Source organism: Vulpes lagopus, chromosome 20 (genome assembly GCF_018345385.1).
Source record: "Vulpes lagopus strain Blue_001 chromosome 20, ASM1834538v1, whole genome shotgun sequence".
NCBI classification, from domain to species: domain Eukaryota; kingdom Metazoa; phylum Chordata; class Mammalia; order Carnivora; family Canidae; genus Vulpes; species Vulpes lagopus.
The window spans coordinates 28077580-28103298 of NC_054843.1; the positions used below are offsets into that span (position 1 = coordinate 28077580).

General features: G+C 35.6%; 1 protein-coding gene across 3 annotated transcripts in view; it reads right to left on the reverse strand.

Moving 5' to 3' along the window:
- LOC121479585 (ATP-binding cassette sub-family C member 2-like) overlaps positions 1–25719 on the reverse strand; it is a 91956-nt gene that overhangs the window by 23015 nt on the left and 43222 nt on the right. For all 3 annotated transcript variants that reach the window (XM_041735296.1, XM_041735297.1, XM_041735298.1), the window contains 6 exons: positions 22212–22388; positions 18820–18987; positions 17320–17482; positions 11632–11707; positions 4042–4102; positions 3388–3607 (listed from right to left, as the gene is read on the reverse strand). In XM_041735296.1, coding sequence (XP_041591230.1) covers positions 3388–3607; positions 4042–4102; positions 11632–11707; positions 17320–17482; positions 18820–18987; positions 22212–22388 — 865 coding nt within the window. The remainder of the gene's footprint in view (positions 1–3387; positions 3608–4041; positions 4103–11631; positions 11708–17319; positions 17483–18819; positions 18988–22211; positions 22389–25719) is intronic.

Below are 25719 nucleotides of genomic sequence, written 5' to 3' on the forward strand. Positions count from 1 at the left end.
ACATTATATCTTTCATACTGTATTCCTTATATCTCATTTTAGTCATTAACAACATCTCTTTCCCCAATGAATAATGTTAATGGAATGGCAAAATAAACATAAATATGCCTCACAATATTTGTAGGCTTTTTGATGCAGACGCTTACAAGCAATACAATGGCCACACAGTAAATACAGGAAAGAAGAAAAGAGAAGTAAAGTCCTAAGTTTCATACTTTTTATTTTATCTTCATTTTTTTTTTTTACCAAATGCATGTATCTCTTTATGTTTTCCCTAATGAATATCCTTAGATAGTATGACTTCTACATATTATTTTCTTGTTTGAATTTATTATCATTTTCCTTCAAGGTGCCTTTCCTTCCTCTTACAAACACACACAAAATATTTGTACTTTAAAATCTATTTCCGGGATCCCTGGGTGGCGCAGCGGTTTGGCGCCTGCCTTTGGCCCAGGGCGCGATCCTGGAGACCCGGGATCGAATCCCACATCGGGCTCCCGGTGCATGGAGCCTGCTTCTCCTTCTGCCTATGTCTCTGCCTCTCTATCTCTCTCTGTGTGACTATCATAAATAAAAAAAAAAAAAATAAAATCTATTTCTACCATACTTTTGAATATCTTTTTTTTTCTTCCAAATCACCTAACTTCTTTGAAGGACAATATGTATCTACTCCTTAATTATCAATTGTTCAACTATCCACAATCTATATTCTCTTCCTGTCTTTTTCTTGATGATGCATCTTTGACTATAATCATAGGTTTATTCTCAATTTTTTTTCTTCTTAACATTTCTGCACCATTTCAGAACCATTGAGAACTTCTTTGAAACATTACCTTTCTTTTTTCTTTTTTTTTTTTTTTTGGCTTTTGTTACATAATACTTTCCACTTGGAAGGATATGTATAATTATATAGGGTTTTCCACAGTACATTCCATGGAAAACAAGTTGCTCAAGATATTGATAGACCACACAAGAAAAACATTTTTTTCCATGGTCAAATGGATTTGAGAAACATTGGGTTAGATGAAACTAAACAAGTCAGTTTATTGAAGAATATCTCAAAATTTTTAGTAAAAGGAAAGAAAGAAGATTCCAGATGCACAGAAAAATATAGTTATCAGTTTTCCAGACCTACTGAACTACAAAAACTTATATTTATGGAGCATCTCTACCGCTTCATGTAAAACTCTTTTGGAAATGTTAATTTACTGCTTAAGAAAATAGTTTGGGGAATCGGGTACACATGGATACAAATCCTGGCTCTGGAACCTTTTATTTGTAGGACTTTGTGCATAGTATTCATTTCCACTACTGTTAAATAATAGCTAACATTTACTGCACTCTTGCTATATGCTCAGCACTTTTCTGTAAGCTCTATACATATTAGCTAATTTAATTTATTGTAGCAATATTTAGGTAGAAATTTTCTACATTCTAGAAATGATAAAATTAAAAGTTTAAGTAACATGTCCAAGGTTTAAGGAATCCCTCATTAGAATATATGTTAAATGAATGAATAAATTAGTTTAAACCATATGAAATTACCATTTTTGTGGACCATAAAAGGTGAAACAAAGGCAATTTCATGTGTTTACCTTCTATAACTAAAATGATTTGGGTTTCCAGGAACAGAGCAAGCCTTCACATTATTGTGTTTTTGTGTTTTGGGTGTGTTTTTGTTGTTGTTGTTGTTGTTTTGTTTTGTTTTATTTTTTTTATCTGTTGATCAGGAATTTATCTCTGCTCAATTTCCCTGAAGTCAGTCTCCTAACTGGCTGTACATGGGCATTCCCTAAGTACCTATCATTGACCCCTGTGGCTTTTTATCCTCATTCATAGTGATCACATCTTATGGCTCATTTGTTATCTCCTTTACAATGGCTCCATACCTCGGTAGAACCACAGAGCTAGAGTGTTAGAGATTGGAGATAATGTAGAAATGATTTAGTCTAAGCCCTCCATTTTACAAATAAATGATGAACTCTGCTTCCCAATTCCAGACAGGCACTTAAATCTGCCTACTGGAAGAAAAAAAGTAGAGAAATGCATCTACACTTTCTATTAAATGTATCCAAAATTGAATTCACCACTGAATTGAGTTGAAGTCAACTGAATTCTCTGTCCCACCAATTAAGACTTTCTCCTGGTTTCTTCATTTTTGTCTTCATCATTCCCTCAGTTACTCAAGTTGAACTTCAAAACCATGAATGAGGCCTTTTTCCTCGTTTCAAATCACTCATTCTTACATATGTTTTCGCTGCAATGTCTTTCCTAACTATCCTTTTCTCCAATTGCATTGCCATTCTTTGACCATTCCTTTGTTGTTCATTTATTTTCCTCCATCTTTTATTCATCAATCCCATTCCACTCTCTACTTGTTGGTTAGCACTGGACTAGATGCTTTGCGTGACATGGAGATAGATCAGAGAAGAGATCTTTCTATGTTAGATTATCTCCCATCCAGACTTCCACCTGAAAGATACTCAATTACTCCTTCCCTATCAATCCCAAATTCTCGCTGTTCTTTGATTTAATCCCTCCACTAAAAGTACATCTTTCTTTCTCATCATGGCTAATTCATCCTTGGTCTGAAAAATAACCCTAGTTCACCTCTTTTCCCTCAAATTCTCAAAGTTTCCCACTTGTCTTTCCAATTATCATCTCTAACAAACCTCCAAACTACCTTCCCACCTCTAGTTTCCCTATACCAAATAACTCAAGACCACTCAAACTGGCACTCTCGCTCATGCCCCTTTCTTCCCCACCCCTGTCTTTACTCACATCTTTCTCTCTGCTTCTGTCACCTGTGCTCCTTCTCTGTAACCTCAGCTTCACAAAATTCAAACCACTCTTTTAGTTTCACCTCAAATGACAACTATTCCTTGGAAATTATCTTAACTCTCAAATATGGCTTTTTCCTGCTCTGTGTCCTTGCAGGTTTTCTTTACTACTTTTATAGCACTTATTGCTTGCCACGTAGTTTTAGACTTTATTTACAATGTAGTTTTTAACTGACTCACTTACTGATCTTCATACCAATCACAAGTCTCACACATACTGTGAGTAGCCACGTAGTCAAGACTTTTGAGTCCTGAATGACTTAGTACGTGGGCCTCAGTTTCCTTGGCTGTAAAATAGGAATAATAACAACTTTCCAAATACTTTTTGTCAAGAATAAATGAGATAAATACATTATTTAACGTGGGCAGTGTAGCAGACACACAAGTGTTGGTTTACTTTCTCAAATATGATGAATTAAAACCATATGCATTTGAATTATCTCAAAATACTTGAAAACTATTTGAAATAAAATGACGCCATATGCTTGCATTCAAATAAAATAGGTCAGAAAAAGAAAAAAAGAGGTAGCTAGACTTTTTTTTTTACCTTGAATTAATCCCAATAATCCATAAATGTTAAGCTTATTGTTTCTTATTTGTTTCCATTCTGTGAACTCATTCATGTGCTTTGCTTCTTTTGCCCAGGCAGTAAGCCATAGATTCTGTCCAATGCCCACCAAATTCTGCCCGACGTAAGTAGCCACACTCAGCCATACCCAGAGCCAGCCAAAGGCTTGGAGGTACTTCAGAATGATTGCGAACTTCACCTAAAGGCAAAGTAAATATAAAATTAGGTTACTGTGCTTAAAAGTCAGACAAGGTAGATTTAAATCCACATGACATTTTCCAAGCTTTGTGATCTTGGTCAAATTACTAATTCCTCTAACTCCCAGATCTTCTGTAAATCAGAATAGTAACAGTAGCCAATTTATAAGTACATGTAAAGTGCCAACACAGTCCTGAGCATTTAAATATGATGGATATTCAAATAATATCGGTTACTATGATTAATAGCTAAGTAACATGTAATCCCAATTAAACATCACTATATTATCCTACAGTTCTATTTAATGTAATTTTTCAAACTACTATATAGCAACCCTCCTCAAATTAAAAATATATGATAATTATCAAGAATGCAATGTAATCTTTTATATTTGTGTAGTTAATAACAAATAATACTAGTAATTCTGGTGCTTACCCCACCAATAGGGATCTTTTCTTTTTTCATTGAGAACTGTTTTCCTTGATCCAATGAGGGCCTAATAAAACAAGACAATGTATACGTTGTAGGTTTCAGATCAACTACTTTTTTAAAAGTTATACATTCTCAATCATTTTATTGCATATTCTCCTCTGCCCTGATAACATTATTCCTTTAGTCTTTTCAAATAGAGACTGTTTTTTCTTTTTTTTTTTTAAATAGAGACTGTTTAATCTCTAATATCCCACACATTTTAAAGTCAGAACATATAATCTGATTCTTTACTGCTTCTTCTAGATAATTATCCTTTAAATTTGAGTCAAATCCCTAAATTATTTAAGCTAATGCCACCTGGTGTACCATATTCTATGTCTTCTCATCTACTTGCTTCCTGGCCTATCAGAATAGCACTAAGGGCTGCTTGGCTGGTTCAGTCAGTAAAGCATGAGACTCTTAATCTCAGGTTGTGAGTTTCAGCTCCATGTTGGTGTCGGGCCTACTTAAAATTTTTTTTTTTTAATTTTAAAAATTGGGGCACCTGGGAGGCTCAGTGGTTGAGGATCTGCCTTTGGCTCAGGTTGTGATCCCCGGGTTCTGGGATCGAGTTCTGCATCAGACTCCCTGCAAGGAGCCTCCTTCTCCCTCTGCCTATGTCTCTGCCTCTCTCCCTGTGTCTCTCATGGATAAATAAATGAAATCATTTTTTAAAAAAAGTTTAAAAAAAACTTTTTTTTTTTTTATTTCAAAAAAGGTTGAGGAGGGCACTGGGGTACCTCAATTGGTTGAGCATCTGACTCTTGACTTCGGCTCAGGTCATGATCTCAGAGTCATGGGATCAAGCTCCATGGTAAGCTCTGTGCTCATTGTGGAGTCTGCTTGTCCCTCTCCTTCTGCTTCTATCCCCACTCAAGCACTCACTCTCATTTTCTAACATAAATAAGCAAACAAATAAATCAACAGATATAAAGATTGGCATTGGGCTCATCATTTTTGTTCTGCCACCATCCTGGGTGATGTCATAGTTTACATAGACAGCTTATTAAACTCTATCTCTTTTCAACTTCATACCTCCAGATCCTTCATCTGCATTCACTTTGAACATTAACTGTCAGGACTTTAAGTCATGAATCTTATATAACCTACCTTGGAAAATCCAACTCTAAACATTTCAATCTCTGCCCATAACTCTTTCTATTTCTAAATTGTACAATTATTCTCACGACATTTGGTTTTTATTCCATCTAGACTTTCAGTTCCTGAATCCAACTTTCTACCATCCTTGCTCTCCTAGGATAATCAATGATTCTGGTTTCCTGGATATTTCTGGTTTTAGCGTGATTGTCCCACATTCCAGGAAACCCCCAGTCTCAGACAAACCTGTTCTCTCTGTCTTTTGCCTTCATTATCTGGAGGTGCCCCTAACCTCTCATATTGTTCAAAGGCCCACTCTATTTCCTTTGTATGCTCCACACTCTCTTGAGCAATCTCATTCACTTCCACGGCTTCAATAAACTTCTTCTTTGTGCGTGACTCTCAAATTGATTGTTCTAGGCTATACCTCTCTTGAATTCCAGATCTATACAGTAAAATGCTTACTTCATCTCTTTGCTTATTTATCTCTACATCACCCTAAACTGAACCAGATATTTTCCTACCTCCTTTAAAGCTTTCTCTGGTTTTGTTAAGGGCCATGAACCCTTCCTCTGTCTCAATTTTGACATATTTTTTTTTAATTAACTTTTATTGGTGTTTAATTTACCAACATACAGAAAAACACCCAGTGCTCATCCCGTCAAGTGACCACCTCAGTGCCCGTCACCCATTCCCCTCCAACACCCGCCCTCCTCCCCTTCCACCACCCCTAGTTCGTTTCCCCGAGTTAGGAGTCTTTATGTTCTGTCTCCCTTCCTGATATTTCCCAACATTTCTTTTCCCTTCCTTTATATTCCCTTTCACTATTATTCATATTCCCCAAATGAATGAGAACATACACTGTTTGTCCTTCTCCGATTGACTTATTTCACTCAGCATAATACCCTCCAGTTCCATCCACGTTGAAGCAAATGGTGGGTATTTGTCGTTTCTAATTGCTGAGTAATATTCCATTGTATACATAAACCACATCTTCTTTATCCATTCATCTTTCGATGGACACCGAGGCTCCTTCCACAGTTTGGCTATTGTGGCCATTGCTGATAGAAACATCGGGGTGCAGGTGTCCCGACGTTTCATTGCATCTGAATCTTTGGGGTAAATCCCCAACAGTGCAATTGCTGGGTCGTAGGGCAGGTCTATTTTTAACTCTTTGAGGAACCTCCACACAGTTTTCCAGAGTGGCTGCACCAGTTCACATTCCCACCAACAGTGTAAGAGGGTTCCCTTTTCTCCGCATCCTCTCCAACATTTGTTGTTTCCTGCCTTGTTAATTTTCCCCATTCTCACTGGTGTGAGGTGGTATCTCATTGTGGTTTTGATTTGTATTTCCCTGATGGCAAGTGATGCAGAGCATTTTCTCATGTGCATGTTGGCCATGTCCATGTCTTCCTCTGTGAGAGTTCTCTTCATGTCTTTTGCCCATTTCATGATTGGATTGTTTGTTTCTTTGGTGTTGAGTTTAATAAGTTCTTTATAGATTTTGGAAACTAGCCCTTTATCTGATATGTCATTTGCAAATATCTTCTCCCATTCTGTAGGTTGTCTTTTAGTTTTGTTGACTGTATCCTTTGCTGTGCAAAAGCTTCTTATCTTGATGAAGTCCCAATAGTTCATTTTTGCTTTTGTTTCTTTTGCCTTCGTGGATGTATCTTGCAAGAAGTTACTGTGGCCAAGTTCAAAAAGGGTGTTGCCTGTGTTCTCCTCTAGGATTTTGATGGAATCTTGTCTCACATTTAGATCTCTCATCCATTTTGAGTTTATCTTTGTGTATGGTGAAAGAGAGTGGTCCAGTTTCATTCTTCTGCATGTGGATGTCCAATTTTCCCAGCACCATTTATTGAAGAGACTGTCTTTCTTCCAATGGATAATCTTTCCTCCTTTATCGAATATTAGATGGCCGTACATTTCAGGGTCCACTTCTGGGTTCTCTATTCTGTTCCATTGATCTATGTGTCTGTTTTTGTGCCAGTACCACACTGTCTTGATGACCACAGCTTTGTAGTACAACCTGAAATCTGGCATTGTGATGCCCCCAGCTAAGGTTTTCTTTTTTAAAATTCCCCTGGCTATTCGGGGTCTTTTCTGATTCCACACAAATCTTAAAATAATTTGTTCTAACTCTCTGAAGAAAGTCCATGGTATTTTGATAGGGATTGCATTAAACGTATAAATTGCCCTGGGTAACATTGACATTTTTACAATATTAATTCTGCCAATCCATGAGCATGGAATATTTTTCCATCTCTTTGTGTCTTCCTCAATTTCTTTCAGAAGTGTTCTATAGTTTTTAGGGTATAGATCTTTTACCTCTTTGGTTAGGTTTATTCCTAGGTATCTTATGCTTTTGGGTGCAATTGTAAATGGGATTGACTCCTTAATTTCTCTTTCTTCAGTCTAATTTTGACATATTTTTAATCAATCACCCAGCATGTGACAATTCCTCTGGAAATGTATTATTGGAGAGACATTTGGAAAATACTAACAGCATGAAGAAAAGTAATGGCAAAAGAAGAGGGAAAAAAGAGGAGGAAGAGAAGCAAGAGAAGGAAGATTCATTCTCCTATGTTCTAGAGATATTCAGTGCTAACATGCTTGTGAATATTGCCATAGTCTTTTCTCTACGTGTGTTTACTATCATAATACAAATGTTGTTCTAAATCCATTCTTTTAAACAATTTTATACATGGTCTTTGTGACTCAATATGTAATCACCCTAAAATATTATTCTATGACTGCATTATGTTTTATCATTTTACTATATTAAGATTTACTTAACAAAATCAGTAGAGTGGCTGCAGTTTTTTTCCTACTGTTATTTTTTTGCTGTAATGATCATTCTTTTTACATATCTCTCTTTATCCATTGATGGGATATAGAAGCATGAGGTATGTTAAGTTCTAAGTCATTTGATTTACCTAGTATCAAGCTGACCTCTGGAAATACTAAACTGAGTTATGTGCCCCATTTCTCCATGATTTCCACTTTCTTTACCAGAATAAGAAAGGCTTTATTTGATCAGTCTGGTGGCTCTTCCCTTTCTATCTCTGGCGCTAATGTCAAGAAACAGTCTGTGGGAGGCTGTAATACATGGCCTTTCTAGAATCAGCTTCACCATCAGGGAAAGATACACTATTTAACAGACACTTTCATTGGAACTGCTCCTGGTATATGATTTGGGTTAATTACTGTCATCATCCTTCAAGCCCTTGGCATGGCTTCTGTTTGGATAAGCAAATTCAGCATTGGTGTCAAGCCAAAAAATTAATTCTTAATGTAGTTGGATATAAAATGCCATGAAACCCAACTGTTAAAAGGGAATTAAAGCATCCTAATTAGACACAACTAACAAAGACCAAGAATTTATTGGACACTATACAGGAGGGCATTGCTTTTGCAAAGCACAATGTTATTTATTCTTTTTCCACAAAAATACTGCATTTCATTCTGGGCATTTTGTTGTGAATAACAAGTTTCATCTGAATTTTAAAAGAGCAAATTATTTTATGCTAGTAGAGAAGTTTTAAAAATGAGTCTTGTGTTGTCCTTCAAAAACCCTCAGAAAAGTTGGCACAATACCCATCTGCATATTTTTATATAAAAGATATAAAGTTAACATACTGAAACTATTATCCCTGATCTGAGCATGCAGTTGCAAAGTATGGGATATGTATGGGAGGGCTAAAGTGATTAAAAGAGTTTGACATGAAAGACAGAAGAGGGCAGTGTAGATACTGAAATAACGTTCCTGACTTATTTTATTCAAGGAAGATATTAATAAATATTTTAAAAAATAAAATAGTTAATATATGCCATGTAAATTTAAACCAAAAAGTGAAAAATAAAATGCAGAAACAGTTCAAATTGTTTTAGTCCTGTTAGAAAACTGAACTAACATGTCATCATGCAATTCTGTCTTCAGTTTTAGAGAGGGATTCTCAGACATTTAGTTCAACTCCTTTCCCACCCCCCCACTCCTGATAGGCAGTTAGCCACTTTCTCCATGAACTACCTCTTCCATGAGAAAGACTCCCTGCATTCTATCTCAGTACATACCATTGAAGAGAGTCTTTAACTGTTGTCAAGTTGCTGCCTGTGTGTATCTTTCAGCTCCTATTCTAGCTTAATGCTGCACTAAGTAGAAATTGGGTAATTCTATAAAATAGAAAATTAGGTTAAAAAGTCAGGAAAATTTCCTCCATGTCACATTATCTTAGCAAATAAGAAAGCAGGAAAAAAATGGAAGCCAGAATAAGAAGTAGCACAAAAAAAGAATAACTAGGTAATATACAAGAAGCAGCCAAAATATACACATATTTTGGAAAAACTGAAATAGGTCTCTGGTCTCTCAAACATAAAGATGAAAAAACAGTTTAATTATAATGATGACAAACAAGAAAAAGATCAGCATAGGGGAATCCAGGGACCTCCAATAGCATTTTTAAAGCAGCTGTTAAAAAGTAAACCTGATGCTGGTTTTGTTGACAAGAATACAGCATATTGGAATTGAGGCAATATTCCCAATGTACTCATCATTGGAGAAGTAAGTTTCAGAATCCTGGCTTCAGTTGGAGCCTCCACAACTTCGGATGTATTGAGAAATCAATTCTGTAAATAAGTTTTCATAGGGATTGGGATTCCTATTTCAAGAAGAAACTTCCCCAAAGTGATTCACAAAAACTTCAAGGGGTTCAATTTAGATATTATGACTGATGATGATTTTATAAATAAGAAAATTGATTTATTATAGAGTGAAGGGTATGATTAACTTTACAATAATACTGATTTTTAAGTTTCAAGCTTTTAAACAAGTTATGTTTTGACTGCTTGGCAAAACTAGACACAGGTGAAAATTCTCCTAAAGATAAGAGATATGTGTAGATCCTATAGCATATGATTTCAAAGTCTGTTTTAGTGCTTTTGGATTTGTTTCTCTTGGGGAACCTTAAAAATTGACACTCATTTAAATGAAAGGTATTGTCATAAGGTCAAAAAATAAAATAGAATAAACTATGGATTAAAAGACCCTTGAGTGTTCTTTCAAAAGTCAGTTACTTATTCATCCATTCAACAATTATTTATTGAACATCAGTTTATATGCTATTCAGTGTTTAGTTGAAACTTGTTGGTTAGATGGCAATAAAGCAATGAACAAATAGACAAAAAATTAGGCTGTTACAAAGCTTAAAACTTAGAAGTAAAAGACAAAATAAAGGTAAATAAATTTTCCAGTATGCTGAAAATTAATAAGAATTATAAGGAAAAAAAATCCTGGAAGGCGGTAGGAAGTATTGTAATAAAATAGGGTGGCTAAACTCAAAGTCTTCATTGATAAGGTTATATTTGAGTAAAGACCTCCAGAAGATGAGTGAGCAAGCCATATGGATATCTAGCTGAATGATTTAGTTGATCTATTAAGTCAGCTGAATCTAAAATGGGGGCAAAACTCAAACCTGCCACATCTACATCATCTACAAATCCTTAGGAATATCCACTCTTTTCAAAATATATAAATAAATTCAAGGTGCATCTTTTAATTCAAGGTCAAATCTACAAAATTCTGAGCCATTGGATCCCAATGTGTTTGCTTCCCTATAATAAATTCCAATTTTCCATTTTAGCAATTTCAATGAGTGGCTGCTCCCTATAATTCTGGAACCAACTTTTTAATCTGTTTATTCCTATTATTTCTTTTTTTCTTTCAGTATCCTATTTGCAACTGCTATGGGGGGAATATTGGGGCAAATAACAGACTAGGGTAATTTGCTTCAATTACTATTCATTTTAGTCACTTTTGAAAAAAAAAGTATAATATGAAATCCAATCAAGATCACTACTTTGTTATTTTTATTTCTCTCACTTTCTCACATCCTTCTTTCACTTCCTCCCTCTCTCCTTCCCTTCAAACCTTCTCTTCCTCCCTCACTTCCTTCCTCTCTCTCTCTCTCTCTCTATCTCACTCTCTCTCATCTTTCCTTCCTTCCTCTTGCTATTTAACAGATTCTTCAATTCCTACACGAAGTCTCTGTTTATAGGTCACATATCCTGGCCTGATAATCATACCATTACATTGTAGAATTCTCATGTCTAAAGCTTATTTTCACATTCACATCAGCAGTGTGTATGAATATTATGGGTTGGGGATATTTTTAGCATGTGCACACACAAATACACATACACAATTCTGCACTAGAATTTGTCTAGAAGTTACTGAAAGTCTATGAATATATGTTTCCCAAACTAAGTCACATCTGTCTCTCTTAAAACCTTAGACACATCTATCTAACTTAGAGTTTAAAATCTGGAGACCACTAAGCACATTTTGTAGCTACTGTGATGTGTAGATATTTTATAAAGGATGCATTTTAAATGCTTAAAAAATTGTAATTAATTAGTCCATAATCCCAGTGAGTGTGGTATTATCCTAATACTCACCTATCATTTTGCTCCAAGATTTGGTCTTTCAGTATAGTTCTGGAGTTGATTACACTGACTCGCTTTAAAGCATGAGCTGGAGAGGAAGATGGTGAGTGCTTTTATATACATATAAGCAAACAATGCATAAAATAGAGATATGATGAAAGATTATGCCAGCTGGAGATCCACAGGTATACAAGGAGTCTTTTCATTTTCCCGATTATTTCCCCTTCCCCTGAAGTATCTTGTAATGTCTTCATAAAACTAAGATTTCACAATGAAAAAGTCTATAAAAATCATATCTTGGGACATTAGAGAGGAGTGCTAACTTGTTTTGGATCTTCCACAGAAGGGCTAGGTATTTTCCCAGAGGAACATGACTCTAGTCTTTAAAAGAAAAATGCAATTTAATGAGCTCTATAGAGCTCTATAGACAATTATGATTACTATGAAGATTCCTAATTATGTGATTATTATGAAGGTTACTGGTGAAACACAATGGTAAATTCCCCAAATCTCTGTCATGTTCTTTCTAATATCACTAATACTAATAATGCTAATAATTGCTTCCTATGTGGCTGGCAATATTCTATACATATATATATGTAAATATATATATATTTATAAAATATAAATATATTTTATTTATAAAATATATATAATATATATAAAATATATATTTTTAAAATTTATATTATTTTAAATATACATATATTTAATTCTCAGGAGAACCCCTATGAGGAAATTACTATAATTATCCCTTTATCCTAGGGATAAAAAGACTGAGACACAGGTCATATGAACCAAGGTCTCACATCTACAACCAAGACTGAGGTTCACGTTACTGCTTGTGAATTTGATGGGAAACATCTCAGAGCTTGGCTGTGTTTTGTCTCTTTTCACAGTATGATACTTAAACTCCTTGAATTTCAGACTTCTCATCTTTAAAAGGAAGGAAGTGGCCTTGGGAGTTTCTACAATTTCTTATATGAATTATATGTTTTCTTATTTCTAGAAGTAAACATCTAACAACTCTTAACTGGAAGAATCTGACTTACATCAACTATCTCTCTGAAACATGGTATTCCATGTCTCAAAGAATGATAATTTGATCTGGAGATGTTTCAGTCCCCTCCTGCCTAAGGCACATTCTCATTTTTATAGTTTATAATAATAATTTTAAAATTTACATATTTGCAATTTATAGAGTGCTTTCATATACATTACATAATTTGAGTACCAAATGAGCTTATAAGAAAAAGAGAATAGTTAAGCTTACCCATATTTTGCGAGGGAAAAATAAAACTCAGATAGTATAAGTGACTTGCCTAAAACCAAAAGTTACCAAAGAGACGGACAGGAAGAAACAGAGACACAGAAAGCAAGAGTGAGCTGAGCCAGACACTCCTTTCTGTCCCCTCACACAAAGCCAGCGTACTTGTTCCTACATGTTTGATAGAATGTTTAAGAGTCTGGCTGGCCTCCAGCATAAAACAGAGGGAGCATCAGATTCAAATTCTGCCATTTACAGTTTGTCTTAACTTGTGCAAGATATCTAGTCTCTGTACTATCATGACCAGGTAGTCTCAGGAGGTTTCAGAGAGAATTAAATAAAGGTAAAACTTGTGAATATATTGACTTAATATCTATGACATCCTAGCTATCACCAGGATTATTAGTGTGGGTAAGAAGCAGCCTAAACTAAACCTATAAATACGTAAATTTATCATTGGTCTTCATATCTTTCTTCATTGACCTTTCTTCTTACCTCTTATTGATTCTCTAATATAATATTCCCATAAGGTGAGATTTGTAGACTTTTCAGAGCTGGGTAGATTCTTAGAGATCTGATGTATCCCAATCCAAACTATACCATAAAAACTATTTTTTCTCAGTTATCTATTATTAGAGATCTGAGGTATCCCCACCCAAATTATACCATAAAAACTACTTTTTCTCAGTTATCTGTTATTAACCCCAGTAGAAGATGAGGATGATAGGAAAAGAAAAAGTGTCTGAGTCACAGGAATTTTGGGGGGCAAGGGAGTGATAAAAATGTGCACTGTTCAATTCTACTTCAGCCAAAACAGACCTAGTTCCTATTTTTCATAAATGGGAAGAACCAGAGAACCAGTGGTTAAGTCACCTCTATGAAGACTCACATAGTTATTCAGAGTCAGAACTAGAGCCTGGGGCAAAGTAAAATTGGCTCAGTGTTTTTTCCACAAGGTTGTGCTTACTTTTACTCCTATTCTGGTATCATTTAAGTTTATATTAATTTTCAAATGGGAGAATTGTGTACTTTTTAAAAGAAGTCTTGAAGAGATTCAAGATCAAAGAAGATAAGCTAAAATAAATAAGTGATAGATCACAGGGTGTTTTAGAACTGGGAGGCATATCTCAAATTCCACTCCCTGTCCAGCTAGTCTTTTTTCCCTCAATCCCAATGAAAATGCTCAGGTATAGTTTGAATTTTCCCTACTACTTATGCAAATAAGAAAAGAAGTGCCCCACAGAGACAGGCCTGCACCTCATTGGTGGGAACCAGGGCAAGAGTATAAACGAAAGCCCCACATACTATATTCCTAAGTATTTAATAGTAATGGATTGAACCAACAGACTCATAAATAAGTTCTATTACTTACCCTGACCAATACACCTTCCCAACCACCTGAAAACCAAGGCCCGTGTGAGAGTGTTTGGAACCTTAAGTGTTCCTCTGGAAACATGACAGTCAAGGCCCTTGCTCCCTTATCTCCCACCCTCATCCCATCCTGCACCATATCTGTGGACACTTCAACCCATCTATTGAAGCTCTGTTCACACTAACCCCTTCTAGAGAGAAAAAAAATTCCTCAGGCCAAAGAATGGCAAATGCCAGTAGATTGGCCTGCCTTTGGGTAAATAGAACAGAAGAAAAAATCTGTGTCATTTGGGCAGAGAATTCCGGAACCACAAATACCTGGAATGGAAAAGTAGAAGATTGGAAAGGGACCCTTGATGGGCACAATCCCTTGGGCTCTTGATCAATGAACCAGCTAAGAAAGCCAGAAGAGGGACACTGTAAAGCATTGAGTGTAGTACTAGTTCACACTGGTCCAGGTCTAAGGGAAGCACTGTAAGAACTTAACACTGGGGGCACCTGGGTGGCTCAGTCAGTTAAGCATCTGACTTTTGATTTCGGCTCAGGTCAGGATCTGAGGGTCGTGAGATGGAGCCCTGTGTAGGGCTCTGGGCTCAGCATGAAGTCTATTTGTCCCTCTCTGCTCCTCCCCACTGTTCATGCTCTCATGCTCTCTCTCTCTCCCTCTCTCAAATAAATTAATTAAATATTAAAAAAAAAAAGGAACTTGACATTGAGTGTAACCTGGTTTAAAGCTATTGTTTAGCGAGGTGTTTTATATAATCAAAATCTACTTTTGCCTTGCTCTGTGTGGCCCCTAAGGGAATTATACTATACGTGGCTGACCTTTTACAGATATCACCTAACATCTAACATCTATCATCATGTTTAATTTTATGGCTACTTTTAAAAAGTCTTAATAGTTTTTCATTCAGCATTCAAAAAATCAAAATCCTAGAAATATTCTTTTTCAAAAATGTATTATATTTTTAGTACAAAAATTATCTCTACTCATCACCTTCCTAAATTCTAACAGAGAAGACACAATGTTGAAGTCATTAGGGAAAAAAGTACAGTTTGCATTTTTCTAACTCTGGCATATTTCTGATGGTGAAGTAGTAATACCTATTAATGACAGCCCAACTTCAAGAATAATACAGCTTTCCATTTGTTACCACAGAGGACTCATGTACATAAGAAAGCATATAGAAATAAAGAGAAAGCATGATATTTGTTTCCAAAACTGGGCTGCTGTTTCTTTTTTTTTAAAGATTTTATATATTTAAAAAAAAAGATTTCATTTATTTATTCATGAGAGACACACAGAGAGAGAGAGAGAGAGAGCACAAATATAGGCAGAGGGAAAAGCAGGCTCCCTACAGGGAGCCCAATGTGGGACTCAATTCCAGGACCCTGGGATCATGACCTGAGCCAAAGGCAGAAGCTCAACCACTGAGCCACCCAAGGGTCCCTCCAAAACTAGATTTTAAACAAGAGCAAATTCCACAACTTTCAAAAGATACACTGTTTATATTTTATGGTAAATTAAATATTGAACACAAAGCTTAAACATTGCCTGCTTTTAGAACTATATTTTCCGAAGTAATACAACTTATATTTCATGTGGCCTTTAAAATAAATGGCCACATGAAAAGTACACTGGTTCACAGCATTCCAAATAATCCCATTAACTCCTGAGGAGACATACTTTGGTCAGATTCACCTGTTTAACCAACAGCTACTGAGAACCTGTAATCTGAACCTGTAATCTGCCTATCATGAAGCTACCTAAATCCTGGGAATAGAGAAGAATGTCAGACCACATTCTAATCCTAGGAGACACTCACAGACATCTCTTTCCCATACATACACTAAGCATAAATTATTACTTAGCCTGACCAAGTAGCCAAGAGATCATTTCCAAAATTGCTAGCCATTAAGAGAAGAGAAGGTGCTTAAGAATGACCACGGCCATCTGATGATGCATCAGATATTTCTGAATGCATCTACAAATAGAACATTTGAATTTGAGGAAGGAATAAAGGCAAGAAATAAAAAATAGTGTTACAGAATTAATGTGTATTAGCTTAGGTCCAAAAAAGAAACACATCAGCAAAGTCATTTTGTTTTTTGATTTCACAACATTCAAATAATAGGTCCTGTTAATAATTGACTTCATGTTATGACTGATCTTGTTATAAGCTGGTTTCATATTTTTATGACTTTTATAAGTAGGTACAGTGTAATGTGAATTAGTGGATACCAGTTCATATAGGAAATACTGAGATACAGCTCCCTATTTCTTCTGTTACCCTGAAATTATGAAGTAGTTAATCAATTTTATAGTAATTTCTCAGTGGTATTCTGGGTAGTTATGGGACAAGGATCATAGTGGTCCACACGAGAAGGCATCTATAGATGGAAAAAGAGTTGATGAACATTATACTTTCAGAGATGGGAAATAACTGACCTCTATAATATTGAATTAATACTCGATTTCAAACATCCCTGTGTCTTAATTAGGTAAGGATCAAACCACTGCATTTACATAAGCATTTATAAGCTTAACTTAAAATGGTAATAGTATAGTAACAAAAACTGGTAAATAAACTCAATTGTGATCTCATAAAAGTTAGACAAACAGCATTCTCCTTTGTCTTTCCTCAGATTCCTTTTTTGTTTGTTCATCTCCCCTCCTCAACATGCAACAAAATGTTTAAAATATTTATTACGTACTTGACATGGATTTATGCTCCCTGTTCTTAATTTTAAAGAAAGCAGAATGTTTAGACCCATTATATTCTAGACCAGCAATAGAGCTTATAAATCATGTAATCCATTATTTCATAGATGAACAAACAGATCTTGGGGTATAACATTTTGCTTTAAAAATCATAAATGAGGTTAATTTTTAGCTGACGTGTCCTAATGTATGTTTCTTTTCGAGAGAAAGGAAGATGCCCCGTTCCTAACTCCAGCAAGGATGAATGAAGAAAAATGCATTGTAAGAAATCACGCAATTAATGGGCTTTCAGAATGGCTAGGCACGCTGTATCTTAGGCTTGTTTCTTATTGTGTCTCACCTTTTTCCTGTTCATTGAAGGCCTGAAGCAAATTTGTGAGGTTTCTGGTTTTAGACAGCAGGTCCTGGTATGTTCCCATTTGTGCAATTCTCCCACTCTCCATTACAACAATCAAATCCATCTGGGGCAGAAGTGTGAGGTTATGTGTCACTAAAATACGAGTCTGAAAAAGAGTATTTTATTCCTTGGGTTACAAAAAAAAAATGCAAAAATAATCTATTTTAAAGAAAGCTGAAGTCTTTTCTTTTCTTTTCTTTTCTTTTTTTTTTTTTTTTTTACTATTTCAGAATGTAATTGTTGACAGGTACATACCACATACCAGTTTAAGGCAGCATATATATATTTCATAATGAATGATTATATGCTGTTAGACAAAAAAAACCAGACAAACAAAAGAAAGGATTGCAAATGTTTTAACCATCTGGTTCAGTTTATTCTTCATTCATTAAAAATGAATCAATTTCATTACAAAAAAATTTCATATCTGTCATTCATGCTTACTTTTTAAAGATCCTATAGCATTACAATAAAGTGCTTGATTCCAGTCCTAATTCATAGTATTCCTTTTTAAATCTTTCCATATTATCATACAAATATACATAGGGTTGAGCCAGAAGTTTCCATCTTGAGTTAAGTAAAGACTTAATAATAAGTAAAGACATTTATCTATTATTTACTTATATATGTATTTAACCATTTTATGCATTTATTTAATGTTTTCCAGAGTGCCTTATATTTAAAAAATCTATAAATGCATACTATGAAGGAATGAGTACGGCTTTATGGTCAGATAGACTTTTTAAAAATCTCTGCTGCTCTTTTTTTTTTTTTTTTTTTTTAATTAAAGTAGTTGACACCCAATGTTACCTGAGTTTCAGGTGTGCAACACAGTGATTCAACAATTCTACATTTATTAAAACCTCTGATGTTCTTAAGCTAAGCAACCTATATCAAATCATTTTGAACTCCAAGTTCCTTCGTAGGTAAACCAGGAATAATCATAATACCTATTCAGAGACTTTCTGTAAAAGATAAGTGAACTAATTTAGTGTCAGACATGGGATGCACTTAGTAAATATTAATCCCTTCTTCTTGGCCCTTTAACAAGAGAACTAAATTGTTATTGCTATGTTATTAACACGATAATTTTAAGTAACAATCAGTAAAATAATACTTTTTTATGAAAGTACGATGTATGAAAATATCATTTAAAAAAATTGAGTAAACTAAAACCAACTCATTTTAACATTTAAGTCCCCTTAGAATACGGGATGAGTCTATAAAGTAACAATCATATAAATTGTTGTCAGTAAACTTGTAATAAAAATTTTTTTAAATATTCATTAAAATTTTATCTGTGAAAAGATCAATATGACATTCCCCTTTACATGTGAAATTTCACTACTTCAACAAATGAACAAAGTATTGGAATTTGAGGCACAATGCTATGCAGATTATCTTTCCCTTTCCCCAAAAAAGCATAAGTGACACCATGGTTACCTTGTGTTTCAAAATACCCGAGGACCCAATCACTTTCTCAAAAAGTTGCTTTCCAATCTGAACATCAACTGCAGAAAGGGGATCATCCAGGAGGTAGATGTCAGCCCCACTATACACAGCTCTGGCCAGACTTACTCGGTGCTTCTGGCCCCCACTTATATTCACACCCTGAAAAGAGACCAGGAGTTAAAAATCAAGACCAAAAAAGGTGTAAATTTCGAAGCATATCTAGTGATATCCAATTTCTCTTCTGTAGCATGGATAGATAACAACTCAAGATTAACCCTCAAACCTTTCTTTACCCTGAAATCCAAATCCAACCCCCACCCCCTATTTCCCTGTGCTACTAACTTGTGCAAATTAACAGATGTATCTACTTTTTGTTAACTGCTTGGTTTCAAAAGTAGATACTAACAATTAAGGAGAAAAGAACTGCCAATCCCCTAACTTTGAAGAGTCATACCTCTGAAACATTAAATAAGACTTTTGGCTGCCAACCACATACTGACACTGGTGATCATTTTCAAATTGACACATAGAAAATTGAGAATAATAGCTAAATTACCAAAGCAGTAATCACCATGTCCTATTTTATTCTGTAGAAAGATTAGTACAAGTCTTGTTGGCAAAAGTACAGCTCTAAGAAGCAAGAATAAGGAATATACATCATTCCGTGTAAGAATTAAAGTCGACATGTACAGCCACGTATAGAGAATTATGGAGCCAGGCCCAATTTACTTGATTTATTTTATATTTAGTGTTTACAGATCTGGCTTAAAAGCCCTCCTTGCAACACAGAACTTATCCAGTTACCTCTAATTGTAAGATGCCATTGCTTTTTTGCCTTTCTCATTCTCTTCCTACTCAACCAATACCTCCTTTGTATATCCATATTTTGGGTGCTATTTTAACACTTGGGATTCAAAGATAAATGAAACTGAGTCTCTGTGGTGAGGAGGTCATAGTTTAGCAGGGGAGACAGATGTGAAAAAAATAAAGTAAGACAATAGATGTGTGTGTGTGTGTGTGTGTGTGTGTGTGTGTGTGTGTGTATGATTCTATCAGCTCCCCACCCAAGGGTTTGTCATGAGCATTTAATAATTGTAAAATATTTACGATAGATCCTACACCAAGTACAGAGGCAATCTATATCAGCTATTATCACCCAATCACTCCTCTCTCCAGTGTATCGTCTGCCTTGTCATTGCATATCCTGTGATTATGTAATCACCTTGTTTAAAAACCTGGGATGCTCACATCTCATCTGCCATCATCCATGACCATCAACGAATCCCTTAGTATAAATCCACAATACTGGGGCACCTGGGTGGCTCAGTGATTGAGAGTCTGCGTTTGGCTCAGGTCGTGATCCCAGGGTCCTGGGATTGAGTCCTGCATCAGGGTCCCTGCAGGGAGCCTGCTTCTCCTTCCGCCTATGTCTCTGCCTTTTGTGTGTGTGTCTTTCATGAATAAATAAATAAATCTTTAAAAAATAAATCCACAATACTTATGCTCTCGTATTCACTCATGTCTCAACCACTCTCTCAATACTGCCCTCATCTGACTGTGGCCTGCCAACCAGACTAGCAGAGGCTGGTCACTCATCTTCCCTTTTCAATTCAAAAGCTATTCACACTGAGAAATCCTCTTTGACAGCAGTCTTCCACCCAGAGTTCCAAGTAAATGGATTCCTTCTGTCCATTCCTCACAGTGCTCTGTTTCTCATCCCTTTGCTGGAAATGGCTATCTCCAAGGCAGTCTCCCTCACAAGCCTATGAGCTAGTATCGTTGCATTCCCAGCACATAAACTCTGTCTGACACAAGGTGATTAATAAATATTAATAAAGAAAATTGATAATATCATTGGCAAAGATCCACTAGACTGCAATCTCTTGAAAGCAAGGTGATAGCTCTCTTGCTCACCATTGTACACCCTGTAGCAGAATAAAAATATTTATGGTCAAATGAAGAATGCCAAAGGAAAAGATGAATGAAAGTGAGGAAAAATTCTACATTTGTTATCTCGGTTATCTCCTAAACAGCTGTAAACAGGTTGCCTTTTGAAATGTTCAATTACATGTTTATGTTAATATATATCATCAAATTGGGAGACATTTAATAATAAAAGGCATAAGTTATAAATGGCAATAACATTTATGTCTATATTAAATATATATTTCATTATTCATTATTCATATATATTTTGCATTTTTTTCCTTCTTTAGATTCTTTTTAGTTATATACTATCAACTATTTCATATTATTAGGGATTGGCTTTATCAGCATAATATTCAATATGTATTTACAAGTCTGAAGTCACATTTCCTCATAATTTTAGCTATGGTGCCATTTTGCCTGGGAATAGCGAAGACACCAGAAAAAAAAACAAAGAGGTGGGGAAAAAATTTAAATCTATTTAATAACTTGAGAAACTACATCTACAAAGTAACAGGCTATGAGCAAAGACAACATAAGTCTAGTTAAAAAGGTAAATTTTGCCTCATTCTAGATTTTTAAATATGTCCACTTTCTATAATTTTGCTATTTTATTTATCAGTTTATAGATGAGGACTATTAAACAACAGGGAGCCAGGAGTAAAAAATGCCTCACTAATGCTATGCTGACTGTCTTTTCAGGAATTCAAAGCACTCAGCAAGGATTATTTACTCATCTTCACAGAACACATGAATCGCAGGCAGAGGCTGCTTTTGCATTCATGTTTAATTAATGGCGATTTTAGTCATGGGTCGGAGATAATCTCTCAGGTTCATGCTTTGGCTCACGCTATCTTGTTTTGTTTTGTTTTAACTCCAAAACACTGGGCAACGTAATGACTATTCATTAATGCAATAAAAATAAAATAGAACAAAGACTATGGGAAACGAGATCCTCTTAAGCAAGAATGAACAAACACAGAGTAGGCGCATTAATGACAGCATCATCCCTGAGCCTTTTTAGAACCTGACCGCGGTGCCATCACTGGAGACTGGCATTCTGTTGCTACTGTCCTAGGCTTGACTTTGTGCACAAGGGATACGGGGGTGGGGGAGGAACAAAACAAAACTATCATTCATTCATTAGAGAGTGAACAGCATTAAGCCAGCAACCAAAACAAAGTGCTGATGATCCAGTTGGTGAGCTATCGTTCCCCCCACGTGGATACTAACGACAGAATCTCCTGCTGATTTTAAATCTGTTTTCCAAATAGTCAATTATAGATAATTATTTGTCCTTAATATTCCCATCCTATTCATAGGAATTTTGCATTAATTTTTTAAAAATTATAGTTGCATATGGCTTTTTGAGACCTCAGGAAAAAGACGATAAATATTTTATTAGCACAGATAAATGGAGTTTTATTCCTGCATATGATAAATTATATTTTCCTTACTCTTTCTCCAATCTCAGTTTGATCTCCATTTGGTAACTGCTCCAAATCAGGAAGGAGAGCACAAGCTTCCAATACTCGCTCATAAAACTGCTTCTGCATGATGGAGCCAAAGAGAATGTTTTCTTGTAAACTGCAATTCTGAATCCAGGCCTGCTGAGCAACATAAGCCACAGAACCCTAAACAGGGAAGAAATAAAAGAAATACTCTTAACGAGGGAAAAGAAAAAGTTGCATGTACCACATTAAAGGAACATATTTAGTCCATGGTTTTGCTTTCTTTAACTTTAAATTGAATTAAAAAAAAAACTAGGTTATTTCTTAAATGTAAACATATCCTACTTACATTTTAATTTTATATATGTTTATTCAAGACCCCATCAAATGAGTTACTTTGTGCTTCTTATTTGCTTTCACTGTAGTTTCTATCAGAATTATCTGTCTCTGGTGGAGTTTTCTGGAGGCAGAGACTGAGTCAGCTCTAGTTATCCTAACAAGGTACCACAGACTGAGTTGCTTAAACAACAGAAATTTCTTTTCTCACAATTCTGGAGGCTAGAAATCTGAAAACAAGTTTGTCAGTAAGGTTGATTTCTCCTGAGGCCTTTCTCCTTAGCTTGTAGATGACTGTCTTTTCCTGAGTCTTCACATGGCCTTACTTCTGGGTGGGTATGTATGTCTTAATTTCTTCTTCTCTTAAGAACAACAGTCATATTCGATTAAGGCCCATCCAATTATACATTCTTTTTAAGATTTTATTTATGTATTCATGAGAGACATAGAAAGTCAGAGGCATAGGCAGAGGGAGATGGGGGATTTGATCCCAGGACCTGGGGATCATGACCCGAGCCAAAGGCAAATGCTTAACGGCTGAGCCACCCAGGCCCCTATCCTATTTTAACTTAATTACCTCTTGAAAGACTTCATCTCCAAATACATTCACATTCTCAGGATTGGAACTATAACATATGAATTTGGGGGGAACACAGGTCAGCCCACAACACTATGCCTGGAGTGCAAGTTGTTTATTTGCGATCAATTCTTGTGGAAGGAAAGAAGGTAGAAGGATTGAGTGGATGGAGAAGTCACACCGTGATCCAGATGCAACAAAGCTTTGGCCTACCCTCTAGAGAGATATAGAGTATTACTCATCAGAGTGGCTCCGTGTTAGGCTAGGTTGGCCTGATCTTCAGCTGTGGGGCCTTAGCCAGCCTATTCTCAGCAGGCCAATCCTGAAGGAGCTGACTTGCTATATGGACTTTCACAGCTGAGATACAAGTCCTTCCTAGATGGGGTATCTTCCACACACTGCTCCTAAGTTTATGTTTTGATGATTTTATGTCTCAAAATGATTCCTGAATATATGACAGTCTACTGTACGATATATCCTTTTAACTAACCCTTTTATTAGAAAGGACCCACAGTATTTGAACTAGAGACTTACCTACCTCTCAATGTGTCCCATGAACTGTATCCAAACATTGATTTTAGAGAATTTATTTTGGCTACTATGCACTGGATAACAATACAAGCCATTTAAAATACTTTTTGACCCAAGAGCCTATGTATATGTATGTAACTGTTAGCCTTTTGATTTCTCCAGGTACTTTAAAGATCAAAGATTAATTCCTTTAATTCCTTTTTGTTGAGCATGTAAGACATAGAGTGGCTTTTGATCCAAAACAATGTAATTCTGATCTGACTTGATCGTGAACATAAAAGTAATTGCTCTTGAACTGCCTTGCATAGCGAATAACCTCTGAGTAAAATAATATTAAATCAATTCTCAAGTGATAGAGACTTTGGACTTTGATAGAGACTTATGTATTTAGCAAGATAAGGGGAACAGAGGAAGAACACAGAAAAAAAAAAGTCTGAGGAACAGGAAAAATGGTGCAGAATATAAAACAGAAACTAAATACTACATTGAGAGGTACAGACTTGTAGTGTTGGAATGATTGGAGCCAAAGAAGAGTTGATCATTTTCACAGAGGTGTATATTTTTCCTTTAACTTTAAGAATAATTATTACTTTAATATCATATACAAATGCAAATGTGTTTTTGTTTCATTTTACTCTAATAAAGAAACTACAATAAAAGTTTTGCTAATTCAAAAAGTGTCTTCCAAATCTCTAATGTTCCATCAAAGAACACTGAATACTGAATATTCTACATGAATGGTGCCTGGTGTGAACCTTTGATATTGAGAACAAGGAGACTGGAGGTTGAACGTTGTGATATGATATGCCTCAAAAATATGCTTATATGAAACCTTGAGGAACAGAAAGATAAAACACAAAAGCACGCTGTGAACACTAACCATTAAATTTATTATTATTATTATTATTATTAAATTAGAAATGACAAGAATAACAGTTACAAATTTAGGATTAAAAATGTCTTGAGGGGGTCCCTGCATGGCTCAATTGTGATGGTTAAGTGTCTTAGTTTTGGCTCAATTGTGATCTCCTGGTTGTGAGATCCAGCTCTGAGGTGGCCTCTGCACTGGGCATGGAGCCTGCTTAAGATTCTCTCTCTCTCCGATCCCTTTCTCCCTCTCTTAAAAAAAAAAAATTGGGGGGAAATAATTCAGAGTATGATACCTCAAATTCTGCCATTGTTCCAGACCAAAGGACAAGGTTGTCAAGTATATTGACAGATAATATCTTCTCTCTTTCACAACTCTCGCTTACTATAAACAAAGGGTGTCCTCTCTGTTTTATGATTAGTAACAGCATTGTTATGGTTTCTTGCATCACCATGAACATTTTCTTAATTTCAAACCCTCAAATGTACCAGAAATAATCTTTAAATCTTACCATGAGATCCTCAACCATCATAATAAGATAACAATAACCATAAAAATTCACAGGGAGCTGGCTGACTCTGTGCCAAGAACCAGGCTAGGCCTTTGCACATTAATGCTTTAGATGAAATACGGAACTAACATTGTTTTTATCTTGATTAATTCCCAACTATTTTTCAAGATCAAGTAAAAGACTACCATCTCTCTGAAAATTTTTCTAACTCTTCAGAGTTTGTTGTTCCTTATACTTTGATTCATTTTTTATATCTGATTTAAACACTTATCATAATTGATTTTAATATCTCCCTCACTAGACTATGAACCCTGTAAATAGCAGGATATATCACATTCATGCCTGCTTCCCTGGTACTAAGTGACAGGCACATAATATGTGTGCATAGTATTTGCTTAGTAAAAAAAGCTGAAGACACTAAATAAATGAAAATAAAACCAATATGACAATCATATTTTTAAAGGATATTCACTGGCCTAAGATAAGATATAGTCATTTCAACTAAAGACAAATGGCTGACTGCAATCATTATGAAGAACATAAGGGGGGATCCCTGGGTGGCGCAGCGGTTTGGCGCCTGCCTTTGGCCCAGGGCGCGATCCTGGAGACCCGGGATCGAATCCCACGTCGGGCTCCCGGTGCATGGAGCCTGCTTCTCCCTCTGCCTGTGTCTCTGCCTCTCTCTCTCTCT